This window comes from Pseudophryne corroboree, chromosome 4 (genome assembly GCF_028390025.1).
Source record: "Pseudophryne corroboree isolate aPseCor3 chromosome 4, aPseCor3.hap2, whole genome shotgun sequence".
NCBI classification, from domain to species: domain Eukaryota; kingdom Metazoa; phylum Chordata; class Amphibia; order Anura; family Myobatrachidae; genus Pseudophryne; species Pseudophryne corroboree.
Genome location: NC_086447.1, coordinates 862,086,001 through 862,099,485, shown reverse-complemented (window position 1 = coordinate 862,099,485; position 13,485 = coordinate 862,086,001). Strand labels below are relative to the sequence as shown.

The 13,485-nt window shown below is 46.9% G+C and overlaps 1 protein-coding gene across 1 annotated transcript in view; it reads left to right on the top strand.

The window, feature by feature from the left end:
* Nucleotides 1-13,485, top strand: part of MSH6 (mutS homolog 6) — a 97,706-nt gene that overhangs the window by 12,122 nt on the left and 72,099 nt on the right. The window contains exons 2-4 of the mRNA XM_063918697.1: nt 766-968; nt 7,225-7,388; nt 9,286-11,821. Of these exons, the coding sequence (XP_063774767.1) occupies nt 766-968; nt 7,225-7,388; nt 9,286-11,821 (2,903 nt within the window). The remainder of the gene's footprint in view (nt 1-765; nt 969-7,224; nt 7,389-9,285; nt 11,822-13,485) is intronic.

Here is a 13,485-nt window from a genome sequence, read left to right as displayed (position 1 = left end):
GCCTGGTGACATCACACATGGAGACAGCCTATCACCTCCTGTGGCTTGGAAATACCGTTTCAGAGCCTTTCACACTGCACAGTGAAACGGTTCTGAACCGGGAAGGACCCTGCTTTTTAACCATTTCAAAATACCAGTATTTTGAAAACGGTAAATTCAAGGTGGCCCTTTCACATCGCAGCTCGAACCGTTTAGGAAGGCTGAAAAATCGGCAATTTACCAGGTTAAAGCTGCGGTGTGAAAGGCGTACTAGTGGAATATATTTTCTCTAATGCCAGTAAAGTGAGGTGAAACGCCTTCATTGGTCACAAGTACATTTACCACGCTGAGCTAAATAATCTTGTGAATCTTGTCTACTGAACATAGGGGTCGATTCTATTCGGCAACTAATGAATAGCGCCGGGAATTAGCTCCCGACGCTATTCAATTCAGCAACTAATTACCTGCAATTGTCGGGAATTCTTCTCTCATCCCCGGGGGATGAGAAGAGAAACCCGACAAAAGTGCTGCCTCGCGGCTGGCGCGAGGCTGATTCTGTCGGGAATCAGCCTCGCGCCGGGGAGTTAAGTCGGAGAATGCCCGTTCTCCCGACAATTCAACCTGTTTTGTCGGCGAGAACGGGCCATCGCCGACGTAACTAGTTGCTGAATTGAATAGCGTCGGGAGCTAATTCCCGGCGCTATTCATTAGTTGCCGAATAGAATCGACCCCAATGACCCCTTTATTGTACATATGTCCAAAACTTTTTCATCCTTTATTTTGCAGTGTCGTGTGTGATTTTTCTCCTGGCGACCTTGTTTGGGCCAAGATGCCAGGTCACCCTTGGTGGCCCTCTTTAGTCTACAACCACCCCAGGGAAGGAACACATCTCAGAGGAAAGGGGAAATCCCTCCATGTACATGTGCAGTTTTTTGACGAGACTCCGACCAGAGGATGGATAGGTGCAAAATATATGACCAGCTATTCAGGTACAGTTATGCGGCTGCAGTTGTTTTGTACTTGGAGAAACCAGACCGAGCAAGCATGTTTCTTACACATTCACTAAATTCTAGTAATTGACTTTCCTATATGACAAGCAAAATGTCCTACTGGAATCGGTTACTGAACAATGATAAATAACCAAATCCGTAGATCATTCTGAAATGCTTAAAGGCCCGTACACACTGTCTTGAACGGCCGATACATCGCGGGACCGTCGGCCAGTGTGTACGGGCGATACGTCTGTGAACTCCGTCGTTCAGACGTATCGCGTCGGCCGCGCAGCACAGCCGACAGCCAATATATCTAACGATATATTGGCCCGTCGCTGTGTGTGTACGGGGCGGTCGTCCGACCGCCCGTACACACATGCTGCGGCGGCCGGCGGTGATTGACAGGTGAACTGGGCGGGCGCGAGCGCCCGCCCAGTTCATGACGTCAGTCCCCTGACTGATCGGGCTGTGTGTATGCACAGCACACTGCTCGATCCGTCCATAGATATATCTGCAGATCAATTGATCTGCAGATATATCTTATAGTGTGTACCCACCTTAACAGGACATGTTAAACTTTTTATTTTTATTTCTCTATCGTCCTAGTGGATGCTGGGGTTCCTGAAAGGACCATGGGGAATAGCGGCTCCGCAGGAGACAGGGCACAAAAAGTAAAGCTTTAGGATCAGGTGGTGTGCACTGGCTCCTCCCCCTATGACCCTCCTCCAAGCCAGTTAGATTTTTGTGCCCGGCCGAGAAGGGTGCAATCTAGGTGGCTCTCCTAAAGAGCTGCTTAGGAAAGTTTAGCTTAGGTTTTTTATTTTACAGTGAGTCCTGCTGGCAACAGGATCACTGCAACGAGGAACTTAGGGGAGAAGAAGTGAACTCACCTGCGTGCAGGATGGATTGGCTTCTTGGCTACTGGACATCAGCTCCAGAGGGACGATCACAGGTACAGCCTGGATGGTCACCGGAGCCTTGCCGCCGGCCCCCTTGCAGATGCTGAAGTAAGAAGAGGTCCAGAATCGGCGGCAGAAGACTCCTCAGTCTTCTAAAGGTAGCGCACAGCACTGCAGCTGTGCGCCATTTTCCTCTCAGCACACTTCACACGGCAGTCACTGAGGGTGCAGGGCGCTGGGAGGGGGGCGCCCTGGGAGGCAAATGAATACCTAATTTGGCTAAAAATACCTCACATATAGCCTCCGGAGGCTATATGGAGATATTTAACCCCTGCCAGAATCCGTTAAGAGCGGGAGACGAGGCCGCCGAAAAAGGGGCGGGGCCTATCTCCTCAGCACACAGCGCCATTTTCCCTCACAGAAAGGCTGGAGGGAAGGCTCCCAGGCTCTCCCCTGCACTGCACTACAGAAACAGGGTTAAAACAGAGAGGGGGGGCACTAATTTGGCGATATGCTTATATATATATTAAGATGCTATAAGGGAAAACACTTATATAAGGTTGTCCCTATATAATTATAGCGTTTTGGTGTGTGCTGGCAAACTCTCCCTCTGTCTCTCCAAAGGGCTAGTGGGTCCTGTCCTCTATCAGAGCATTCCCTGTGTGTGTGCTGTGTGTCGGTACGTGTGTGTCGACAGGTAGGAGGACGATGTTGGTGAGGAGGCGGAGCAATTGCCTGTAATGGTGATGTCACTCTCTAGGGAGTCGACACCGGAATGGATGGCTTATTTAGGAAATTACGTGATAATGTCAACACGCTGCAAGGTCGGTTGACGACATGAGACGGCCGACAAACAATTAGTACGGTCCAGACGTCTCAAAAACACTGTCAAGGGTTTTAAAACGCCCGTTTACTTTAGTCGGTCGACACAGACACAGACAGGGACACTGAATCCAGTGTCGACGGTGAATAAACAAACGTATTCCTTATTAGGGCCACACGTTAAAGGCAATGAAGGAGGTGTTACGTATTTCTGATACTACAAGTACCACAAAAGAGGGTATTATGTGGGATGTGAAAAAACTACCATAGTTTTTCCTGAATCAGATAAATTAAATAAAGTGTGTGATGATGCGTGGGTTCCCCCCGATAGAAAATTATGGGCGGTATACCCTTTCCCGCCAGAAGTTAGGGCGCGTTGGGAAACACCCTTTAAGGTGGATAAGGCGCTCACACGCTTATCAAAACAAGTGGCGGTACCGTCTATAGATAGGGCCGTCCTCAAGGACCAGCTGACAAGGCTGGAAAATATAATAAAAAGTATATACACACATACTGGTGTTATACTGCGGCCAGCGATCGCCTCAGCCTGGATGTGCAGAGCTAGGGTGGCTTGGTCGGATTCCCTGACTAAAAATATTGATACCCTTGACAGGGACAGTATTTTATTGACTATAGAGCATTTCTATATATGCGAGATGCACAGAGGGATATTTGCACTCTGGCATCATGAATAAACGCGATGTCCATAACTGCCAGAAGATGTTATGGACACGACAGTGGTCAGGTGATGCAGATTCCAAACGGCACAGTATGGCCGTATACAGGAAGAGGACTTGTTTGGGGTCGGTCCATCGGACCTGGTGGTCACGGCAACTGCTGGAAAATCCACCGTTTTTTACCCTAAGTCACATCTCTGCAGAAAAAGACACCGTCTTTTCAGCCTCAGTCCTCTCGTCCCTATAAGATCATATCTGCCCAGGGATAGAGGAAAGGGAAGAAGACTGCAGCAGGCAGCCCATTCCCAGGAACAGAAGCGTTCCACCGCGTCTGACAAGTTCTCAGTATGGCGCTGAGACCGTACAGGACCCCTGGATCCTACAAGTAGTATCCCGGGGGTACAGATGGGAATGTCGAGACGTTTCCCCTTCGCAGGCTCCTGAAGTCTGCTTTACCAAGTCTCCCTCCGACAAGGAGGTAGTATGGGAAAAAATTCACAAGCTGTATTCCCAGCAGGTGATAATTAAATTACCCCTCCTACTACAGAAAAGGGGTATTATTCCACACTATATTGTGGTACTGAAGCCAGAAGGCTAGGTGAGACTTATTCTAAAAATTTTTTTTTGAACACTTACAAAGGTTCAAATTAAGATGAAGTCACTCAGAGCAGTGATAACGAACCAGGAATAAGGGGACTATATAGTGTCCCGGGACATCAGGGATGCTTACCTCTGTCCCAAATTTGCCCTTCTCACTAAGGGTACCTCAGGTTCGTGGTGCAGAACTGTCACTATCAGTTTCAGACGCTGCCGTTTGGATTGTCCACGGCACCCTGGGGTCTTTACCAAGGTAATGGCCGAATTGATGATTCTTCTTCGAAGAAAAGGCGTCTTAATTATCCCTTACTTGGACGATCTCCTGATAGGGGCATAGTCCAGGGAACAGTTGGAGGTCGGAGTAGCACTATCTCGGATACTGCTACAATCAGCACGGGTGGATTCTAAATATTCCAAAATCGCAGCTGATCCCGACGACACGTCTGCTGTGCCTAGGGATGATTCTGGACACAGTCCAGAAAAAGGTGTTTCTCCCGGAAGAGAAAGCCAGGGAGTTATCCGAGCAAGTCAGGAACCTCCTAAAAACAGTGCATCATTGCACAAGGGTCCTGGTAAAAATGGTGGCTTCCTACGAAGCAATTCCATTCGGCAGATTTCACGTAAGAACTTTTCAGTGGGATCTGCTGGACAAATGGTCCGGATCGCATTTTCAGATGCATCAGCGGATAACCCAATATCCAAGGACAAGGGTGTCTCTCCTGTGGTGGTTATAGAGTGCTCATCTTCTAGAGGGCAGCAGATTCGGCATTCAGGATTGGATGCTGGTAACCACGGAGCCCAGCCTGAGAGGCTGGGGAGCAGTCACACAAGGAAAAAATTTCCAGGGAGTGTGATCAAGTATGGAGACTTTTCTCCACATAAATATACTGGAGCTAAGGGTAAATTTATAATGCTCTAAGCTTAGCAAGACCTCTGCTTCAAGGTCAGCCGGTATTGATCCAGTGGGAAAAACATCACGGCAGTCGCCCACGTAAACAGACAGGGCGACACAAGAAGCAGGAGGGCAATGGCAGAAACTGCAAGGACTTTTCGCTGGGCGGAAAATCATGTGATAACACTGTCAGCAGTTTTTCATCCCGGGAATGGAAACTGGGAAGCAGACTTCCTCAGCACGACTTCCACCCGGGAGAGTGGAAACTTCATTGAGAAGTTTTTTCCACATGATTGTAAACCGTTGGGAAATACCAAAGGTGGACATGATGGCGTCCCGTCTGAACAAAAAACGGGACAGGTATTGCGCCAGGTCAAGAGACCCTCAGGCAATAGATGTGGACGTTCTGGTAACACCGTGGGTGTACCAGTCGGTGTATGTGTTCCCTCCTCTGCTTCTCATACCTAAGGTGCTGAGCATTATAAGACGTAGAGGAGTAAGAACTATACTCATGGCTCCGGATTGGCCAAGAAGGACTTGGTACCCGGAACTTCAAGAGATGCTTACAGAGGTCTTATGGCCTCTGCCGCTAAGAAGGGACTTGCTTCAGCAAGTACCATGTCTGTTCCAAGACTTACCGCAGCTGCGTTTGTCGGCATGGCAATGGAAAGCCGGATCCTAAGGGAAAAAAGGCATTCCGGAAGAGGTCATTCCTACCCTGGTCAAAGCCAGAAAGGAGGTGACCGCACAACATTATCACCACGTGTGGCGAAGATATGTTGCGTGGTGTGAGGCCAGGAAGGCCCACAAAGAAATTTCAACTCGGTCGTTTCCTGCATTTCCTGAAAACAGGAGTGTCTATGGGCCTCAAATTGGGGTCCATTAAGGTTCAAATTCGGCCCTGTAAATTTTCTTCCAGAAAGAATTGGCTTCAGTTCCTGAAGTCCAGAAGTTTGTCAAGGGAGTATTGCATATACAAACCCCTTTTTTGTGCCTCCAGTGGCACTGTGGGATCTCAACGTAGTTCTGGGATTCCTCAAATCACATTGGTTTAAAACCAGTCAAATATGTGGATTTGAAGCATCTCACATAAAAAGTGACCATGCTCTTGGCCCTGGCCTGGACCAGGCGAGTGTCAAATTGGTGGTTTTTTCTCAAAAAAGCCCATATCTGTTTGTCCATTCGGACAGGGCAGAGCTGCGGACTCGTCCCCAGTTCTCTCCCTAAGGTGGTGTCAGTGTTTCACCTGAACCAGCTTATTGTGGTGCCTTGCACCTACTAGGGACTTGGAGGACTCCAAGTTGCTAGGAGTTGTCAGGGCCCTGAAAATATGTTCCAGGACAGCTGGAGTCAGAAAATCTGACTCGCTGTTTATACTGTATGCACCCAACAAGTTGGGTGCGCCTGCTTCTAAGCAGGCGATTGCTCGTTGGATTTGTAACACAATTCAACTTGCACATTCTGAGGCAGGCCTGCCACAGTCTAAATCGGTTAAGGCCCATTCCACAAGGAAGGTGGGCTCATCTTGGGCGGCTGCCCGAGAGGTCTCGGCATTACAACTCTGCCGAGCAGCTACGTGGTCAGGGGAGAACACGTTTGTAAAATTCTACAAATTTGATATCCTGGCAAAAGAGGACCTGGAGTTCTCTCATTCGGTGCTGCAGAGTCATCCGCACTCTCCCGCCCGTTTGGGAGCTTTGGTATAATCCCCATGGTCCTTTCAGGAACCCCAGCATCCACTAGGACGATAGAGAAAATAAGAATTTACTTACCGATAATTCTATTTCTCGGAGTCCGTAGTGGATGCTGGGCGCCCATCCCAAGTGCGGATTATCTGCAATACTTGTACATAGTTACAAAAATCGGGTTATTATTGTTGTGAGCCATCTTTTCAGAGGCTCCGCTGTTATCATACTGTTAACTGGGTTTAGATCACAAGTTGTACGGTGTGATTGGTGTGGCTGGTATGAGTCTTACCCGGGATTCAAAATTCCTCCCTTATTGTGTACGCTCGTCCGGGCACAGTACCTAACTGGCTTGGAGGAGGGTCATAGGGGGAGGAGCCAGTGCACACCACCTGATCCTAAAGCTTTACTTTTTGTGCCCTGTCTCCTGCGGAGCCGCTATTCCCCATGGTCCTTTCAGGAACCCCAGCATCCACTACGGACTCCGAGAAATAGAATTATCGGTAAGTAAATTCTTATTTTTTTTTTAATTTATTTTTTTAATAGAAACTTTTTAAAATATATATTTTAAAGTTTCAACTAGACTCTCGGTATCTTCCAGCTTTTGCTTCAGGAAATAGCTTTCTGTGCACAGGACACTGGAGTTCTAAATATGACCGATCATTTTTATTATGCCTTTAGGATCAGCAGCTACAGAAGCCCAAAAAGGAGGAAAGTTTTTTAGTACTAGACCAGACATAACAAAAACTATGAAAATGGCTGACGAGGCGATGAAATTGGACAATGAGAAGAGGCTGGCACTGGCGGTCTGTGCAGAGCCATCGGATTCAGAGGAGGAAATGGAGGTAACACTCAAATGAACATACATCTAATGTTCTGGGGCGGAGCAGTGAGAAGGGACTGCAAGAAAATGTGGCCAGGGAATATGTAGTTGAGGAGGGACCACTATGTATAGGCTTACCATACTATACCTTTTAACGGGACACTCATGAATTACACAGGTTCTCTAGCTCAGTGGTTCCCAACCTCTGTACTCAAGTACTCATATCAGTTCGTGCTTTCCAGGTCACCAAGCAGTTGAGGGAAAAAGATGCAGGCGCACTATCTCACACTAGCTCAACTTGTAATAACCAGAGGCATTTAGCATAATCCTGGCCAGGGCTATGAGCTTACCCACCGCACCAAGGTAGCCTCTCATTGGGTAAGTCCTTAACACTAACTACAGGGGTTCAGGTCTGGGGGGGCAGGACACCCTAAAGCCACCCAGCCAGACAACCCCAGGGCACCGCAAGAGTCATACAAGTAAAGAATTAGATAGGAAGGAGCGGCTACTGCTGCATGTGTGAATAATATGTGTGTAACACTTTCACACCATTCTTTATCACCCTTCACATTATTCACACATGCAGCAGTAGCTGCTCCTACCTATCTAATTCTTTACTGTATCACACTTGCGGTGCCCTGGGGTTGTCTGGCCGGGTGGCTTTGGAGTGTCCTGCCCCCCCAGACCTGAACCCCTGTAGTTAGTGTTAAGGACTTACCCAATGAGAGGCTACCTTGGTGTGGTGGGTAAGCTCATAGCCCTGGCCAGGATTATGCTAAATGCCTCTGGTTACTACAGGTTGAGCTAGTGTGAGAGTGCGCCTGCATCTTTTTCCATCTGTATATTGTATTAAGTCTCAAGCAGAGTAGCACCTCATTACCTAATTATGGTGTGCAAACTAAGCCCCCCCCCCCCCCCCCCCCCCCCCCCCCCTTCCTTTGAACAGGTGCATTCATTACTCAATGACATGTTTTAAAAGACCCACAGGGGGAGCAAATTATTTCAATTGCAATCCTGTGAAGAGACCTGGAAAATATGAACTGTTGGGGTTGGGGGGGGGGGGGGGGCACTTGAGGACCGCGGATAGGAGGCACTGCTCTAGCTCAGTGGTTCTCAACCTCGGTCTTTAAGTACCCCCGACAGTTCATGTTTTCCAGGTCACCTAGTAGTTGGACAGGTGTATTCATTACTCACTGACACATTATAAAAGACCCACAGGTGGAGCAAATTATTTCACTTGCAATCCTGTGAAGGAGACCTGGAAAACATGAACTGTTGGGGGTACTTGAGGACTGGGGTTGAGAACCACTGTTCTCGCTGATTGAAATCAGTTGAAATGCAGGTTTGAAGTCAGCCGGTGACAGAATCTGTATAAAATTATGAGGGTGTGTAAAGGGTTAGTATGGTAAGCCTATGTACATATCTGCATATCTCTCCTTTACATGTTGTTGCAGGTACTGCTATCATTTGGCAATCTTCATTGCTGGATTGAATACACCCCAGTGTCCATAATCAAACCAATATCCTTAGCCCCTGTAGCCAGCATTAATTGATTGAGCTTATCTGTTCACTCGTTCATGTATTGTTATATGTAGGTTGTGCATGCTTTTACAGCATTGTAGGTCTTCCACCCACACCTCTGTCTAGATACAAGTGACACTGAAGCTTTCCATGTCAACGATTTACTTCTTGTGCAGAACATTACGATGTATGTTTTGAAGGCTGTAATTGGGTAACCAGGGACCTAAATGAACTGTTGCCTGGCTTACAGTAATGGCAGATCATACAAGGTTCATGTTTATAGAAGTTAATTTCCCAAAATATAAGTTCAGAAAGGTCATTCTCTTTCCATTTATTTATGATATTTCTGTACAATTATACAATGGATTGACTTCAGGTTTTTTTCATCCCCTTACCAGGTAGAGGAGAGTTCTCTTGTAACTGATGATGAGATTCCTGAGCAAAAGACAGGCCGGCCACATCGTCAAAGCAGAAGCAATGGGAAGCCCAAGAGACGTAGAATTGTAATGCAGTCCGACAGTGATGAGAATTTCTCAGATGACGAGTTCAAACCTGATGCTGCGAAGGATTCTGCGAGCAGTGATGAGGGAAGCAGTGGCGTAGATGAAGACCATGTGTCTGAGCCAGAGTCTATAACTGAAGACAGCCCGGTCAAGGTCCCTGTCAAACGCAAGCGAGGAAGTACTTCAAAGCCACAATCCTCAAAAAATATTAATTGCGATGTGGCAGAAACACCAAAGAGAACTGTGAATGTGTCTACAGAGGCCAAGTTGAAGCTGTCCTCTTTTTCTGCCCCAGAAGCCTTTGAGTCACAGTCAAGTTCTGGAGGCACTGGGACTGGTAGTTCAACATGGGATCATGAAAAGTTGGAGTGGCTTCAAGATGGGAAAAGGAAAGATGCTAAACGCAGGAGGCAAAGTGATGAAGATTATGACCCAACCACCTTGTATGTTCCAGATGATTTCCTTAATAGATGCACTCCAGGTATGAGAAAATGGTGGCAGCTGAAATCCCAGAATTTCGACACGGTTATATTCTATAAGGTTGGGAAATTCTATGAACTTTATCACATGGATGCCGTTATTGGTGTCAGTGAGTTGGGCCTGACCTTCATGAAGGGGGCTTGGGCTCACTCTGGCTTCCCGGAGATTGCCTTTGGACGTTTCTCTGATGTCCTTGTGCAGAAGAATTACAAAGTCACAAGGGTTGAGCAGACTGAAACTCCAGAGATGATGGAAGCTCGTTGCAAGTCCATGTCTCATCCAAGCAAGTTTGACAAGGTTGTGAGACGAGAAATATGTAGGATAATCACAAAGGGAACGCAGACTTACAGTATACTAGACGGGAACCCATCAGAAAGCCACAACAAATATCTTTTGTGTTTCAAGGAAAAAATGGAAGACTCCGCTGGTCAGCAGAGAGCATATGGTGTCTGCTTTGTGGACACCTCGGTGGGAAAATTTCATGTTGGTCAGTTTCACGATGACCGCCACTGTTCAAGGTTCAGGACCTTGGTCGCTCACTTCCCTCCAGTTCAGATCTTGTTTGAAAAGGGTAACCCCTCTACGGATACAAAGAAAGTTCTCAAAAGCTGCTTGTCGACCTCAATTCAAGAGGGCTTACAGCCATCTTCTCAGTTTTGGGAAGCCTCTAAAACACTAAAGATTTTGGCCGAAGATGGTTATTTTGTGAAAGATGGCAAAGGTGACCAGGGTAACGGCAGTTTACCCACGGTTATAAATGGTATGACTTCCGGTAGTGACTCCTTAGCACTTACGCCCAGTGAAAAGAGTGAGCTGGCTCTTTCTGCTCTTGGGGCCTGTATCTTTTATCTTAAGAAGTGTCTTATTGATCAAGAGCTTCTCTCTATGGCAAACTTTGTAGAGTATGTTCCTGTTGACGTTGACATTGAACAAGCCCAAAGCTCTACCAGTTTCTTTGCTAAAACAAACCAGCGCATGGTTCTTGATGGGGTTACCTTAACAAACCTAGAAATCCTGCAGAATGGGACAAACGGTTCTACAGAGGGTACACTACTGCAAAAATTAGACACATGCTTCACCCCTTTTGGGAAGCGCCTTTTAAAACAGTGGCTGTGTGCTCCTCTTTGCAACCCTTACTCAATAAATGACCGACTTAATGCCATGGAAGATCTCATGGCCATCCCAGAGAAAGTGTCCGAAATCGGTGAGCTCTTAAAGAAACTTCCTGACCTTGAAAGACTTCTGAGCAAAATACACAGTATTGGCTCTCCACTTAAAAGCCAGAACCACCCGGACAGCAGAGCTGTAATGTATGAGGAGACCACTTACAGCAAGAAAAAGATAGCCGATTTCCTTTCTGCTCTGGAAGGTTTCAAGGTGATGTGTGAGGTCCTGGCGATTGCGGAAGATGTGGTTGATCACTTTAAGTCTAGTATTCTTAAACAGGTCATTGCTCTCAAAGACAAAAATCCTAAAGGGCATTTCCCAGACTTGTCGGCTGAACTGAAGCGGTGGGATACCTCCTTTGACCATGAGAGAGCTCGAAAGACTGGTGTGATCACTCCTAAGGCAGGCTTCGATCCGGACTATGACGAAGCATTAAGAGATATTAAGAGTGCCGAACAGTGTCTGACTGATTACCTGGAAAAGCAGCGTAAAAGACTTGGGTGTAAAAGTATTGTTTATTGGGGGACTGCAAAGAACCGCTACCAGATGGAAATTCCGGAGAGTGTTACAGAGCGCAACTTGCCGGAAGAGTACGAGTTAAAATCCACTAAGAAAGGATATAAACGTTATTGGACAAAGGCCATCGAAAATATGTTTGGTGACCTTGTAAATGCAGAAGAGCGCAGAGATGCAGCACTTAAAGACTGCATGAGGAGATTGTTTTATAACTTTGATAAAAACTATAAAGAGTGGCAAACGGCAGTGGAATGCTTTTCTGTACTAGGTAAGCCTGCATATTTACTACTACTCCCTTTTCCTATGTACCTTCACAGCAGATGGACATAGGTTACCTGTTCTCTGTTTACAATATGACCGGTCTTTGAAGTGTGGTGCAGCATGTCCAGTCTTTTCCTTACCCCACTAAGGCGCTAAGCTATTGCAGTGGTGCCGTGGGATCTTGAGGTGCTCATTGTTGCTTTGGCATCAGTATGATGAGAGCTCAGGTGCATGTCTTAATCTACTAGCTTTCATACACACCTGGTAAGGTACCCACATTTAAGACCTTGCTACAACATCGGGAAAGAGCGTATGATGTAGAGAACAAGTTGGCTACTGGCATAAGGTCCCACTGGCAATATTACAGGGCATTGTATCCGTTTATTTGGGGTGGCCACCAAGATAAATTGGGCAGGTTTCCGTCTTCGTCTCAAAAATAATAAAAAAATTCATAGTTTGTGTGTTTTAAAGCACGCTATGGCTTATGTTAGAATATTGCTGATAACACATGTATACTAGAACTCCATTTCACCCACTACCCATCCCGTTTTTAATTTCCCACCATTTAAAGGGTATTAATTACCACCTTGCTGTGTATTAATAGTAGGGGACGTTTGTAAATGCTTCCCTAATACTTTATACTCGCCCTACTAACTATTAGCAAGCCTCCGAGGAAAGGAGGACGCATCTTTGGTGGTAGAGAAAGGAGACAACAGCTAAAAGGCAGCATCTGAACGTCCCAGGGTAGGAAGAAACATGGAACAGTAAAAAGTCCACAGATCACTCCCAGTCTATGGGGTAAATTTTAAAGGTGTGAGGGTTTTTTTTTAGAACTGGTGATGTTGCCCATAGCAACCATTCAGATTCTATTTTCTAGAAGCAGCTAGATAAATATTAAGTAGAATCTGGTTTCTATGAGCTAAAACACCAGTTCTAAAAACAAAACTCCCACCTTAGTAAATCTACCCCTATGACTGGCTGGATGATATTGAATCCTACATTCCTTATCTACTATTAGTTTGGGACGTGTAGACAAGTTTCACGTTGGGTTCCTATAGGTACTAGAACAGAAGTATTGGAACAATTTGGCAATGTTGGCCTGCTTCATTTTATTTTATTTATTTTCTCTAACGTCCTTGAGGATGCTGGGACTCCGTAAGGACCATGGGGAATAGACGGGCTCCGCAGGAGATAGGGCACTTTAAGAAAGCTTTGGATTCTGGGTGTGCACTGGCTCCTCCCTCTATGCCCCTCCTCCAGACTTCAGTTTTTACACTGTGCCCAGAGGAAATGGGTGCACTGCAGGGAGCTCCCCTGAGTTCTCTGCCTAGAAAGCATTTTTGTTTGGATTTTTTACAGGGAGCACTGCTGGCAACAGGCTCCCTGCATCGAGGGACTGAGGAGAGAGGGGCAGACCTTCTTAAATGATAGGCTCTGCTTCCTCGGCTACTGGACACCATTAGCTCCAGAGGGGGTGAACACAGGTTCGTCCTGGGCGTTCACTCCCAGAGCCGCGCCGCCGTTCTCCTCACAGAGCCAGAAGACGTCTCAGGCGGCAGAAGCCTTCAGAGCTTCACTGAGGTAACGCACAGCACTGCAGCTGTGCGTCATTGCTCCCATACACCTCACACACTCCGGTCACTGTAAGGGTGCAGGGCGCAGAGGGGGCGC